The following is a 13,852-nucleotide window of genomic DNA, read 5'->3' as shown; positions in this document are numbered from 1 at the left end:
ATTCAATACATTAAAAAAATTAAATAAAATAAATGAAAAAAGTCATCGAAAAAACACGGCCCCCTCACGTATTAGGAGGGCAGGGTGAGTCACCAGAACCAAGGACGGGTGTTTTTGATGAATCTAACATGTTAAAAATGGAGTTTGAAGTCATAATGGGTTTGTATGGGAAGGGGGCGTGTCTGATAAAATGAATATCAAATATCTAAATAGTGAATCAAGCAACTTAAAAACGGTCTGGGGGCTCACAAAAGCCTGAGTAGACGATAAAATGACCAAAAGTTTTTTTGAAAGTGAAATATCCCTTTAATTGGTCATTTTTTGCCACCCTCTAGTATTTTCTGAAATGACGCCGCTGCCCAGAGGTTTGAGCTCCATCATATTGGAAAGGAGCAGAATGGAAGGGGTCAGACACGATGACCCCTGGGTTCAAACCTACCTACGTACAACAGCCCTTTGGAGGTAGCAGCATGGGTCAGAAATACATTTTTAGCAAGCGTTAGCAAAATAGCATAAGCAACACACGCCTACTGTACTTACAAATCATACTTCTTTTCTGAATTCAACAGAAAGCTCACAATGTATCTGAGAAAATGTTACATCTGTGAAAATTGTCCCAAACATATAATACTGTAACCTTCATGTAGACAAACACAAGATTTCATCTTTAAACCACCACATTTTTCATCACCCTTCCCCCCACTCAGTTCAGTAAAACAAGGAACAGTGAAATTACCTTCAAAATACAAACACTGATAATATCATAATTATTTTTTGTTTGACTATACAATAACACACACATATAACACTGAAATCGCTGTTGTCTCTCCAAAAGACATTTTAATGGCCATTGTGGGCCATTTGGTATAGTAAGGCTAAACTGGTCACAGTTTGTTATTCTACTCTACACAAAACACTTCGGCCATTTTACATAAAAATAAATCAAAAGAAATGATCTATGAAATAATCTTCAACTGAGACACATGTATTCAACAGCATCACGCTTGTTTGTCTGAAGAGTTTCATTGCAAAATGAATCATCCTCTGTTTGCTATATTTCGAAGTCACAAAATGAAAGATGGCACTGTATTAACTTAACTTTAGAAAGCACTTTGTCGACAGAGTAGTAACACTTTTACAGACCGGATAATATGTCAGAGATATCATTAAATGATGAAATCATTTGTCTTCAGGTATCATATATTTGATTTATGTACAGGATTTTGGAACAGTGTTCTCCAAATCCAGTTGATATTTTCCTTGCCTAAGCAACTCAGGCCAGGTCAATGACATCACCATTAAATGTGAAGGTTACTTGTTTGGCATGCTGAGGTGTTTTGCTGTCAATAGCCCCCCATAAGTGACCCCATTATAAATGTATGCTTCCTGACAGATGCCCCATTGACAAAACCCATTAGTGAGCTAATGAAAGCTCAATGGCATCAATGCCTGCAACCCTTTTAAATGGAAAGCAACATGATACCATTAAACTCCATGTTATGACTTTGTTATTGTCAGAAATGATTCCTGTAAAGAGGTGCTTAAAGGAGCTATAGGTAAAATAATGAAAGAAATGGTGATGGCAGTTATTTTTTTATTAGCCAATTAATTTATTTTATATTTGACTTTCTTGCATGATGTGCTCAGTCTCACTTTCAATCCATTTCTCTCTCTCTCTCTATTTTGGTCTCTAAATGACCAGCCTTGGTCCTGAATGTAGGCCGACAGCTTTGCCTTGCTTCCATATTGATGCTTGTTTATGACCATTGATCAAAAAAAAAAAAAATGGAACCTTGGGCAGAAATAAACACCCATTATGTAAACTAAGGTGAACTCGACACACCTACTTTAACATGTTCTCCCTCCCAGGACTACAACATTGAACAGAATTTCACATCATTATCTAGTCTTGAACATGGAACATTCTGTATGCAAGGTGAGCTCACCGCACAACAACAAAAGTGATTATCGGGCTCTCTCTGAAGCACTGGACGGCCTAGTGCTCAGCGTAAACAGTGCTTTATTCCCCTTAACTTTGGATTGCCTGTCGCAACAATAGCCATTGCCTCTAGCAGAGTACTTCATCCTCTACATGCCTTCTGTGAGACGAGTAACATTGGTACAAAGAACGACGGAACAGGAAACGACAATACAGTCTGTCCATCTTTACTGAGGATTCAAACCCTCATAGTCGTTGACAATTCCATAACAGCATCTCCTGTTTTGGATATACATACATTCATTCAGTATGGTTGTGGACATATATGGTAAAATGTTCCTCTCAGAGTCTAAACATGGACCTAAATGGAACTGTAACGGTCCATTTGGGTCCATTCTAACACCCTTTGGGCCCTATTTTGCGTGTCTTAAGTACCAGGTCTTATGATTTAACTTAAGACCTGGAAGCGTGGCCAATGCTGTTTGGCCACTCAAAATAGCTTAATAGCATTGGCCACGCCTCCAGGTCTTAAGTTAAGTCAGACATGGTACTTAAGACGCGCAAAATAGGGCCCTTTGAGTCAAATTAAGACTGAGTATTTTACTGTATACAGTAAGAAAGATATCTGCAATTGCTGTTTCACAGCCTCACTGTGGCAAAGCATTGAGAAGCAGTTTAACCACTTAAACCCTACATACCTCATGGACTGGCGTCCTCTAGGGCTCTATACTAGGCCCCCTCAACCCCCCCACACACTATGTCTTCACCGAAAAGAGACGATCTACATGCTCACAAAGCATCGCGTTGTGATGCATTGTGAGCTTATATGTTATTTTCCCCAAATACCCCCCCCCCCCCCAGATTTGCGACGCTAGGGTTCATGTGGTTAAACACCAGGTTAAAGAACATGATAGGAGTGGAGATCCCAGGCTGATATGTTAGGATCACATTGCGTTCCAGGGGCCTCAAGATAGGTGCTTTGAGACACAAGGAGGACGTAACCCTTCATCGGCTTTACTTGGGAGGCCTTATTCTTGAGTCTCTTCAGGGCTTTGATTGGATGCCGTGACCCCTGCGTCCGCCGCAAATTTAGTGACCGTCCCCTTGTTCGCTGGTTCTTCTGGGCCTGGTTGATCAGTAGCGCTCTCTCTATCCTCCTGTCTTTCCTCCCCTGGTCCCAACCCATTTTCCAACACAGCCTCAACTTTCTCCATAACCCCATCAACATCCTCCCCCACCTTCCTTCCACTTCCTGCAACTACAGCCACATTTCCATTTGTTTGAGACTCTCCGCTCTCTGCCACTCCCTCTGTTTCCGGTCGGCTTTTGTCTTCTTCCACTGCGGTACAATTTTCTGGTCCTTTCTCCTCTATCTCCGCATCACCATCGTTCTTCTGGACTCCACCAACCTCAACGCAGTCACCTACTTTTCCATCTACCTTGGTCTTCTCCTCCCTGTCGTCAGTCGCCGCGACGGCGTCACATCCTGCCTCTGTCGCGGTGGCCCCATCGTCCTTGTCACCGGTTTCCTCTTTGGCAGCTGGCTCCCTGTCGTCAAGAATCTTGGGATCTTCCGGTTCCTTCTCTGCTGCTGGTTTGTTTTTCTTCTTCTTGTTCTTTGCCACATCTTTGATGCAGTTCTTGTTAGACTTGTTTCGGGGTTTGAAGATGAGTTTCTGGAAGGAACACGATATGCAAAGGTTAAGCTTTAACACATTTCTGGGATGTCGTTCTCGCCAATAGAGTCTCAGCCAGGAGGCGCTTGATGAAGAATGGTTCTCACTGGATCTAATACGGCACTTGAATGATGATTCTAATCAGGAATAAAGGCAAGCTGAGGTAATATTTCAGAAATAAATGTAATATCTTCAGGGTCTGCAGGCCAAAAAAAAGGAAACAAGAAAAAGAAAACACAAACTAGGACGAAGGTTAGATTTAGAGGTTATCACCAGTATGCAGGGTCATGAAGAAACCATTACGGACCCTACCTTTTCAAATGGTGGTGCCATAGAACTGTTAATATCTCAAACAGAGTGATGTTCATTCACATTTGTCTGACACTGTGTGTATTTATCTACCTACAACAAAAACAACTGTGGTATTGGAGGTGAACAGGGGTGATGTTGGACTTGGATAGATGGCTAGCGGAGGACAGGATGACTTGAGGAGAGCCATTCGCCAAGAGAAACATTGTGAGGAATGCGAGGTCACGTACCTTGGACTCCCTCCTCTTACGGGCAAGGACGGGTCTCTGCAGAAAGACGATCTGTTTGGTGGAGAGACTTCCATCGCTAAAGGATCAGTACGGAGACACCATGAGGGATGGGAACAATGCAGGGACAAGAGAAGGATGTTAGAAAGGAACAGAGGGAGAGAGAATTGAGGAGGCTTTAAAAAAAGAAATCTTAGACGGCCAGTACAACAATAGGAAACCTGAGATTACTTAGTCATTTCCTACACCAAATATTTTGATTAAACGTCTTGGGCTGTAATTTATTTAAAAAGGCGAGACGCTTAAATTGAATGGGGGATTGTGTTACAGACAAAGGCACAATTAATACAACTACCTTCACCTTCTTTTATTTCCACAGATTGTTTTGTTTAAATAGGCTTCCACAATAAAGGCAAAATAAGTTCAGTTTATGATTGAGCAATCCACCCTTGTGTTGCCTTCTGCGCTCATCTGGTATTTTCTAGCTGTTAATGCTCTGTTATTGTTACACAGTCATGTAACCCAACCTCTGCAGTGCTTTCAACTCTTCCTTACACTCATACCTAGAGAAGCAACACTGAAGGGTTCAAATGGCAGGAAGCAAACTGAACTTTGTCTTCATGTGCGTCTCTGTATGACCGTCTGTGTGCACTCGTAAAACACACATGTCTCATACGGAGAATAATCCATTATCCCTAATATAATCCTCCATCCCATGTACATGTCACGCTCCTGTATTCAAAATAGGATAATTTGAAAAAATAGGATAATTTGAATGAGGAGTCGAGTTGACATAATCAATCAGTGCAGGAAAGACAGATTGTGTTCTGAGTGGGTTTCCTGTCTCTTATCTCTCATATCTTCTGCTCATGTTTGTCTCACACTCTCCTTGCTTCATCCAAATCAGTTCAAATAGTTTTCCTTTTTTGTCTGTCTGTTTGATTGATTGATTGAATGCTTTATTAGTCAGAAATGTGAACATCATGTGGTACAGTAAGACATTAAGGCTAAAAGGATAACACAAAAACGTCCTGGGGACTTGTTTCCATTGTGGTCCAGATCTTTTAAAAAGCAATATGTTCTCTCCAATGTCAATTCTAGACAATATTTGAATGATGCACACACATTGTCATACACGCACGCATACAATGCAGTTTGGAGTTAAGCTGGAAGCTCCAATTGGCAGCTAGTTTATGGTGGTAGTGCAACGCTAAAAGCCTGCTACAAATCTTCCCGCTCTCAACATCAAATAGGCTTGAGAGTCCTCTAACAGAAGGCTTACTATCTTAAACCACCCAAAGCCCACCACATCTTCTATTTTCCATTACGTCCTCCTTCCAGCGTTTATCCAGGAGCTATTTTCTAGGTTGTCAGACTGTCGGAGAGCTTCCTGGTGAATCAAAGCACAAAATGAACCTGAGTTCTCAGCAAAAAGCACCAGCCCATTAAAGTGCCCCTGCCTATTTATGGAAAAATATGCCTGTTGGTGGATCCGTCTGTAGAAACATTGAAACTACTGCTCTGGAAATGTACCACTTGTTAAGCATGGCACAAAACTCATGTTGGGGGGCAACACGAAACTCATGTTGCCCCCTCCCCCCCCCTAAAACTAAACTATAAATACAAATGTCCTTCTCCACCAATTCTTGATGCACAACTACTTTTTATTTAAAATACTATTGTTTTGTAATGCATGTCCATATTTTATATTGTACTACGCCACTAAAACATGCACAAGTCAGATACTTGGAATAATTGATGTGAAGGGTACAATATATCATGCTTTATAGTTTATGAAGAGAATAAATCATTGTATAAAAAACTTCTCTGAAAATAATTTCATCGCATCCAAGCACATTTAGCACACAAATGACTACACACACACGCGTGCGTGCACGCACGCACGCACGCACGCACGCACGCACACACACACACACACACACACACACACAAATTTAACCAAACTACGCTCCATGAATTAATGTGGCGTAGAGAAACCAGAAGTCCCAGTTAGCATTAATATTAGATGCTGTTCAGATCATTGACACTTACCCGACCCCTCCAGATTAAGTACAAGCTGCAAACCCCTGACTACAAAAGTGCGCACTGTTTAAAAATGGAGGAATCAACACCACAAAACAAGTGTAATGACTAGCGCTAATCTGAACTAGATCATCAACCATTACTTCAGTGCACAAAATGTTTATGAGGCAGGGAGAGAAATGAGCTCTGTCTTGTACAGAATCTAGGCCGACTCTGATTAATTAGCCATGTTGCTCTGTTGTGTTGTGGCATTTTGAAAGAGAAGAGAGAAAGAGAGGGTGAGCGAAAGGGAGGGAAGGGAGAGGGGGAAATGAAGGATGAAAATAGAGAGGTAATTAATCAGCTCTGCTCTGAAACGGTCACAAACATGACTAACAGAGGTACGGCCATGATAAACACTTTCCAGTGCCACGGTCTGCTACACACTCACAGTTCAAACGCATGACATAACATGTGCATTATTAGGGTTTATAAGGGTAAAATATTTTATTAGAATAGACAAGTATTTACCATTAAAGGACATGTCAAATAACCAGTCGCAATTGGCTTTTCATCTGTGCAAACTATTACCCGGGTTAATGCTTAAGACTGGTGTGAAGAGATAGATTATTTTGATCATACACATGCATAATATTCACTATAGTGTCAAATTATTTATTAGTATTTAGTATCAGTAATTATTTTCAGACTCGCACCCACTACTAAAAGGCTGTTTGAAGAGAGATACTGAAGTGCAAAAAAGAACATGGTTGCTGTCTCATTTCCAGACACAAAGAGCGGATGTACCGTCATACTAGTATTCATAAATCATGAGTCAGCACAGGTTTAGCAGAGGAACCATTTCTGTGAAGAGATTTCCATTAATGCACACCACTGCAGCCTTACACTGATGTTACATGTGAAGCTTCAACTAAATTGGTAGAGATTTAGGTCATGTTCATTCAAACCAGATATTGTGAATATGTCATATTTCCTGAATAATAATTTCTGCACCAGATGCAGTCAAATGTAACATCTTGAACAGCTGCCAGTGTAATGAAATAAGGCCAGAACCCACAGACAGAACAGTTCTAGATGATGTTTACATGGATGTTCATTCCTTTGTCAGACATTGCATTTGGACATAGAAAATGGATATTTGATACCCATGACGCTATGCTAAGTGTTTTGTATTTTGTTTTTATTTCCTGCTGCAATTTAGGCTCATACCGTACCACATGGCCCCCGGTTCAAAAACCAAGTTAACCCCCCCCCCTCCTTCAAGATAAAAATACAAACAAAAAAGGAACCACTTTCACAAGAAAGATATACTGCATGTCATAATGTGTTATGGTAAACAATGTAACGTGATGATTCATAGCAATTGTGACAAAAGAAGTGGGCTAATGTAACAGCTATTACCTGTTAGTCTTGATAACTGGAGTGGGTAGCACACAAGTGAGTCTCCAGCCATATGTAGCCAGGGACTGGAGTAATGGAACATAGTCTGTCTTCACCTGCAAACCCTGTGGACAAAGAAGACGTCACAGCCAAACTCCAGGATAAAACACGAAATGTGCACATACACACATACACAGTATGAAGCTTGATTTACACTTAGTTGTACGTGTTTGTGTCAACAAGCTCACAACGCACATTGAGCTTGTAGATCAGCAATTTCCATTTCCATTTCGTATTTTTGTATCTGTGAGGAATGGATGTCTTTCATGTGCAGCCTAATTGCTGATGTTAGAACTCTGGGGGATTAGACTACTACTCTGTGTTTATTTGCTCTGAGAGTGTACAAATGTAACCAAGAGGACCCATAGAGCATTAGCCTACAGCTGCCGGCTTTCCTTTCTGTACATAATCCTTGCACTTGTAAATCTAGCACGGAGCAGTAGGGGGGAATTGTTCTGCTATTCTTGTAAATATAAATGTCACTGTTTATAGCAATAAATCAAACATTTTCTTGCATTTACTTTCTGTTGCACTCTTTCAACTACGTTATAAATACGTTTTAACTAGATGTTGTAAATGAGAAATGAAATGAATCAATCAATGCTGAGAAACTGCATGGCATGGCCTATTGCTTGCCTTAATGTTTCCAGAAACCGTTTTTGATGTGCTGTATAGGTTAAAATGGAGATCGTTTCCAGGTAGCATTAGCTTAGAAACTGTTATGGTTTAGAGTAGACGGATGGAATGGAGGCAGTTGTCATGGGCGTCGATAAAGAATGAGCAACCATGGGAGGAGAGGGGTACTGCGCGGGGGGTGCAAGTGCGATGGAAACACAAAGTAGAGAAGAATTGATTGATTGAAGACGATTAAGGCGAGGTGAGCTGATTCTATGTATGGAAAGGACCCCATAACTGTCTCTGAGTGTATTGTCTCTGAGTGTATTCAAATGGACTTGTAAGGGTCCATTTAGTTCCATTTGTATACTCTCAGTGTTACAGACCTGTAATGGTCCATTTGGAACCCCCTCAAGGACCCCTGAGGGTCCCTGGACCCCACTTTGAAAACCACTGGTATAAATTAAGTATCAGATTAAGAACACACCTTGGGGCGTAAACCATGCCCGCACCAGCATCTCTTGTCCTACATCTCTCTGTTCCTGAGCATATGTTCAATCCTTTTAAGGTACCTTGACCTTGATCGTGACCTTCACCTTTGACCTTTGTGGAGTTAGGGAAGCTGATCATTCCCATCAAGTCTTTTGGGAAATCCAGCCATCCGTTCTCAATTAGCCAAATAATTAATCCTCCTTGTGACCTTGGCCTTTGATCTTTTCAACTCAAAAGTAGTAATACTGTATCCATGGTAATAAATAATATTCAAGATAGTGGTACACATACACGCACATACACGCACACACACGCACACACACGCACACACACGCACACACACGCACACACACACACACACACACACACACACACACACTTTTCACAGGAAGTATGTGGTTTTCCGTGCTCAGTATCTCTGTACTAACCAACTGAAAGACCACAACACGTGTCTGTTAAACGTGCAAACACCCACACATTTACATATCACACATGCTGACTTTAAGACTTACAATACACATACAGACACACGCACACACACACTTTTTTTCTCACAGCTCTTTCTGAATGCCACATAAAGACCGTTGTTTTGCACTCAAAATAACGCATTAAATTATGACACCCTTAATTGCAAAGAGGAAAGATGAGACTAAATGTCTCAGGATAACAGCCGTCACCTTCTAAACATCAATTGTGAATCTTCACACTAGGTGGAGTGCAGGAACCTGAACGTCACTTGTAAAAGAGCAGAGACTTGACAACACATCACACCTACGCGTGCACCATTAGCCTTTGCTGCGCTATATGAATATGTAGCCTAATTAATAGTGACAAAACTGACAATGTACTCTACATTGCATACACAACAGGTAATGAGCCTCACACCAATATAATATAATGACATACTGTCAGCCTGTTCATTACCCAGTGCAATCATGCACGCATGCAAAGCATTTGTTTTTATTTTATGGTCAATTTTGTTATCGCGTTTTTTCTTGTTTTATTATAATTTCCTAAAATGGTAAAACAAATATATAATTTTCAATTAGTGTACAAGGAAGAGAGAAATGAAATAGGGGAGAGGAAATGGTGAGAAGGTGAGAGAGATAGCGAGAGACACGGTGGCAGAGTGGCATGCACCATAAAGCCTAATGTTCCCTAATAAAACGTTGTTAAAGTCGTTGCTTGCCAAAAGGAAGAGATCTCCAAGCTACAGTATGTGACGCATTGCTATACATTGAAGTTCTGTTTGTTCTGTCAAGCGACACCATTGTGTGATGGAGTATAAAGTGTATCACTTACTTTAAGCCCTATGTCGTATGACAAATATCGAAAACACCTGATCTACAAGCTTCTTTTTTTAATCTTTGATACATTTCACCTATAATGACATGTCCAAAATAGGGATGTCAGGGTTAATGTGATTACTTTTTGAGGCTCCAAGTCAGCACATGTCGCAGTCCTCCTAACAGTGACTACTAGCAGTGGCTGGAAGATATGGCTACAACCCGTTGCCATGAGCCAGTCTTTAGCATTCAAGACTGCGTCACACGTTATTTACACAGGCATTATTTCCCCAAGTACCCCGGGGGGAGAGACACGGCTCTGTGCTTTACTGTTTATTTTGGAACCACTCCCAGAAAACGGCACTCTTTAAGACCTTGTCTTATAAGTAAATTAGGAAATAATTTCTCTGTAATGGCTTGCTGCTCTTTAGAGAAGTAGTGAAAGTTAATCACGGTCCAAAGCGTCTCAACCCCCACTAAAGCTGAATTTATACTCCATCGCACAAGGGATTTCACTTGCCATCTACCGATCTAATCACTGCGTCAAAATATCAGTTTATAGATCAGGCATGCGGCACTGTCATATATATAGGCTTTAAATAGGCTTTACTTACGCCTACGTTGAACCATTAGCATTCAAGTTATGAAATGAGTGCAAAGTACAGAGCCAACTCAGGTCCAGTTTGCTATAAGTCTAGGGTTTAAGTGGTTAAAAAGTCTGAAACAAGTTGTAGTTGGTAGTTACTGGTACTGGTGTTTGTCATAAGGGCTCAAATCATAGCTACCCTATGAACAGCTCCTGGAATGAAACCTCTCTGAAGTCAACCATCCACCCTGCCATCAGCATCATCATCACGTCAGCCAGCTGCACGCGCTTCATCTCACACATGCAGGGACGGTGCAAATTACTCTGCCTCTATCTAGGTCACCTCCTCTCTCACCTCAGTCACAAAGGAAAGAGATATCATGGCCAAAGGATATGCTTTAACGATCATTCTCTGCCACCCACAACACACATGCACATACAGTAGCTACTGTGTACCCTCTCACGCACGCACGCAGGCATACATTTAGAATCAGGCATATTTCATGAACATTCTTGTCCTATTATTAATCGATGAACCACTTGATCCCTAGGTCCCTATTCTGGGGCAAACATCTACAAGATCCACAAGCTATTTTCAGCAAAGACGGATGGGAAAGATGGGAAAAAGTAGGTGGCCTAAAATAGAGCCCTGGGGAACCCTGGTCAGGGGTCAATGTTTAAGTGGTTAAAATTCGGAATAAATTCATGCGGATAAACTTTTAAGAGTTAAGTTAAGTTTGCACCAACATTATAAAGCAAGGCACGGCAAGCCAAGTTAATTTGTGAATCAGCAAACAGCAAAGGCAGCATCAAACAGAAAGGTGTTTTAGCTGTGATTTAAACGAATTTCTGAGAGTTGCAGCAGAGGGATAATGTTGCTGTATTCACATTCCTCCAACCACCACACAACCTTTATGGGATCCTGACTTAAAGCAGATGAGTGACTGAACAGACATGCACTCACGCACATAGACTATGGTACAGACACATGCACGTGCACAACACCGCATCCCATGTCTGAGGTGTCCTCCTCGTCATGTCTAAAACTGGCTCTATCTTCAATGATTTCCTTCTCCTTTTTCCTTCGGCCATCCACGTGGGACCCTAATCTTATTTTAGACGTAATTTGGTTTCTGCAGACTGTGAAGTACTGTTTCTGGGACAACCACAACAACAATGTCACTGCTGTTGAGCTCCTTTCAGCTGTTATTCTGCAAAAGTAGACATTTTCTTAAGGTTTATTCATCAAATAACATCTCCTGTCATTTACTCTTTTGTAGGGTGTTAAACATGACTGATCAAATCTCTTCCTTGCTTTTGACAACTCTGTGAAAACATAGGAAGATTTTCAAAAGATGTTCTAAAAATGAATATTGTCCAATTCCTCTTAGGTCCTCTCTCTTCTGATGTACTTACTGTTCACTTCAATCCCTAATGCCTGTTTTGTAATTGAGCCGATCTACAAGCTCACAACGCGTGAGGTTGTAGATTGTTTATTTGTGTGAGTGTGAGACACCAGTGCACAACCAAACAAGTATAAATCAGGTGACAACCTGTGATTACTGAACACTTGAGAACATTTGAGAGTGCGGTTAGTCTGTTATATACACCTGCACATCAATCAATGTTCCCACCCAGCCAAGTATGAATGTGTACCTGTATGGATGAAAAGTAGAGGATTGCTGAAAAGTAAGCTCTTTTTTTTTCTGAGAAAACCTTCCCTGGATAAGTGACGGTTGAAATATGTTGCACATGCACAGTTATGCTGCATACAGTACTGTTCAGTAGTCTACAGCAGCCACCAAGAGATGCCGTGTATTAAAAGCCATCGTAGAATGTGTCTCCAGTCTATGTGTCACTTCCAGTCAAGAGTGATGCTGATGTGTGTGCATCTATTCCAGTAGTGGCTGTGAATTATTTATAATATCACCTTTTTGTCAATCATAAATACACTCAAGGTTATGCCTGATTTATGCTTGCTTGTGTGTTGTGTCCCACACTGAAAATAGCAGATGTACAAGCTCACAACGTGTCGCAGATCGGCTATTTTCAGTGCGCGACACTGGTGTGCAACTAATGCACGTATAAATCACACCCTTGGCAAATGTAGACCACACTCTGCACAGAAAGGGTCACAGCACCACATGAAGCAGTTATTTTAGATTGTACCATAACAGAGCCATTTTAGTGATATACTGTACTAAATAGTAGGAGAAGGAGTATTTATATAGAACCGTGCTATAGCTGTTTCTACATAGAAGATCTTCATTAACTTTTGACAACTAACTAGCATAATTCACCAGTCAGGCAATCTGACTGGTAAATGATGCATTCCTGCTCTGATAGGGCCCATTAACCCTGATTGAATTTTATTTTTTTAATCTTAACTTTGATTATGATACACCAATGGTATAGTATTTATGATGTGTCATCGCACCATAATAACAGTTAAGTATGCCCTCTTGGGATTTGTTGTCATCATAAAAAGCTCTTTGAGAATGCATGAAAGAATCTCTAAAGGACCATCATTTCTCTAGCAGCACCCTCATAGTCATACTCACAGCACATGAGCAGGATATTGGTGCATCTTCAAATTGCTCAATCAATTCAATTTTTTGTACCTCTTATTCTCCTTGACTGCTGTATTTCTGTGCAAAACATTTCAAGCGGAAATAGGCTAATTTACTGCTGAACTGTATCTTGCCTCTGGTGATAAGTAAGAACTCTGCCCTGCAGATGTACTGACACCAAGGTTGGTTACAAGCTTTATTTTTGTTGTTCCTGTGAAGTTCAATGATAACAGAGCTTGCCTTTCAGTGCATTTTGTCCAAGGCTGCTCCTGCGAATAACTATAGAAACATAATTATTTGTTTAGAGAGCATTCCAGCAACATCCATTTAGGGATTTATTTATTTGGGTCATTTTACTCATTTGCTGTAAAAGGAAATAATAATTTTCCTTGTAGAAAATGGCTGCATCTTTATTTTTAACATTTCTAGGGCACCTACCCAACATCTGCATGAAGTCACTTTTTCAAATTGAAAAATTTAAATGTTCATAAAAACGGTGCAAACATATAGGACACTAAATAGAAGATCTGCTGTTTGGTATTAAATTGAATGTAACGCTAATTTGAGATTGACGAAAAATAATAATAAATAGAAGTGCTTTAGCAATCTCAATCACGAAAGGGAATGACAACTAATAAAATCAACCCCATTGTCCCTGATTAACTTGTT

The 13,852-nt window shown here is 40.7% G+C and overlaps 1 protein-coding gene across 2 annotated transcripts in view; it reads right to left on the bottom strand.

The window, feature by feature from the left end:
* Positions 1 to 300: 300 nt before the first annotated feature.
* The window catches only part of rftn1b (raftlin, lipid raft linker 1b), a 97,401-nt gene continuing 83,849 nt past the window's right edge, over positions 301 to 13,852 (bottom strand). For both annotated transcript variants that reach the window (XM_084053279.1, XM_084053278.1), the window contains exons 8-10: positions 7,596 to 7,699; positions 4,155 to 4,230; positions 301 to 3,615 (exon numbers count right to left, since the gene is read on the bottom strand). In XM_084053279.1, the coding sequence (XP_083909405.1) occupies positions 2,968 to 3,615; positions 4,155 to 4,230; positions 7,596 to 7,699 (828 nt within the window). In that variant the 3' untranslated portion in view covers positions 301 to 2,967. The remainder of the gene's footprint in view (positions 3,616 to 4,154; positions 4,231 to 7,595; positions 7,700 to 13,852) is intronic.

This window comes from Gymnoscopelus microlampas (genome assembly GCF_963454915.1).
Source record: "Gymnoscopelus microlampas genome assembly, chromosome: 3".
Classification (NCBI taxonomy): domain Eukaryota; kingdom Metazoa; phylum Chordata; class Actinopteri; order Myctophiformes; family Myctophidae; genus Gymnoscopelus; species Gymnoscopelus microlampas.
Note: the sequence above shows the minus strand (reverse complement) of the source record. Positions and strands in the feature narration are given on the sequence as shown.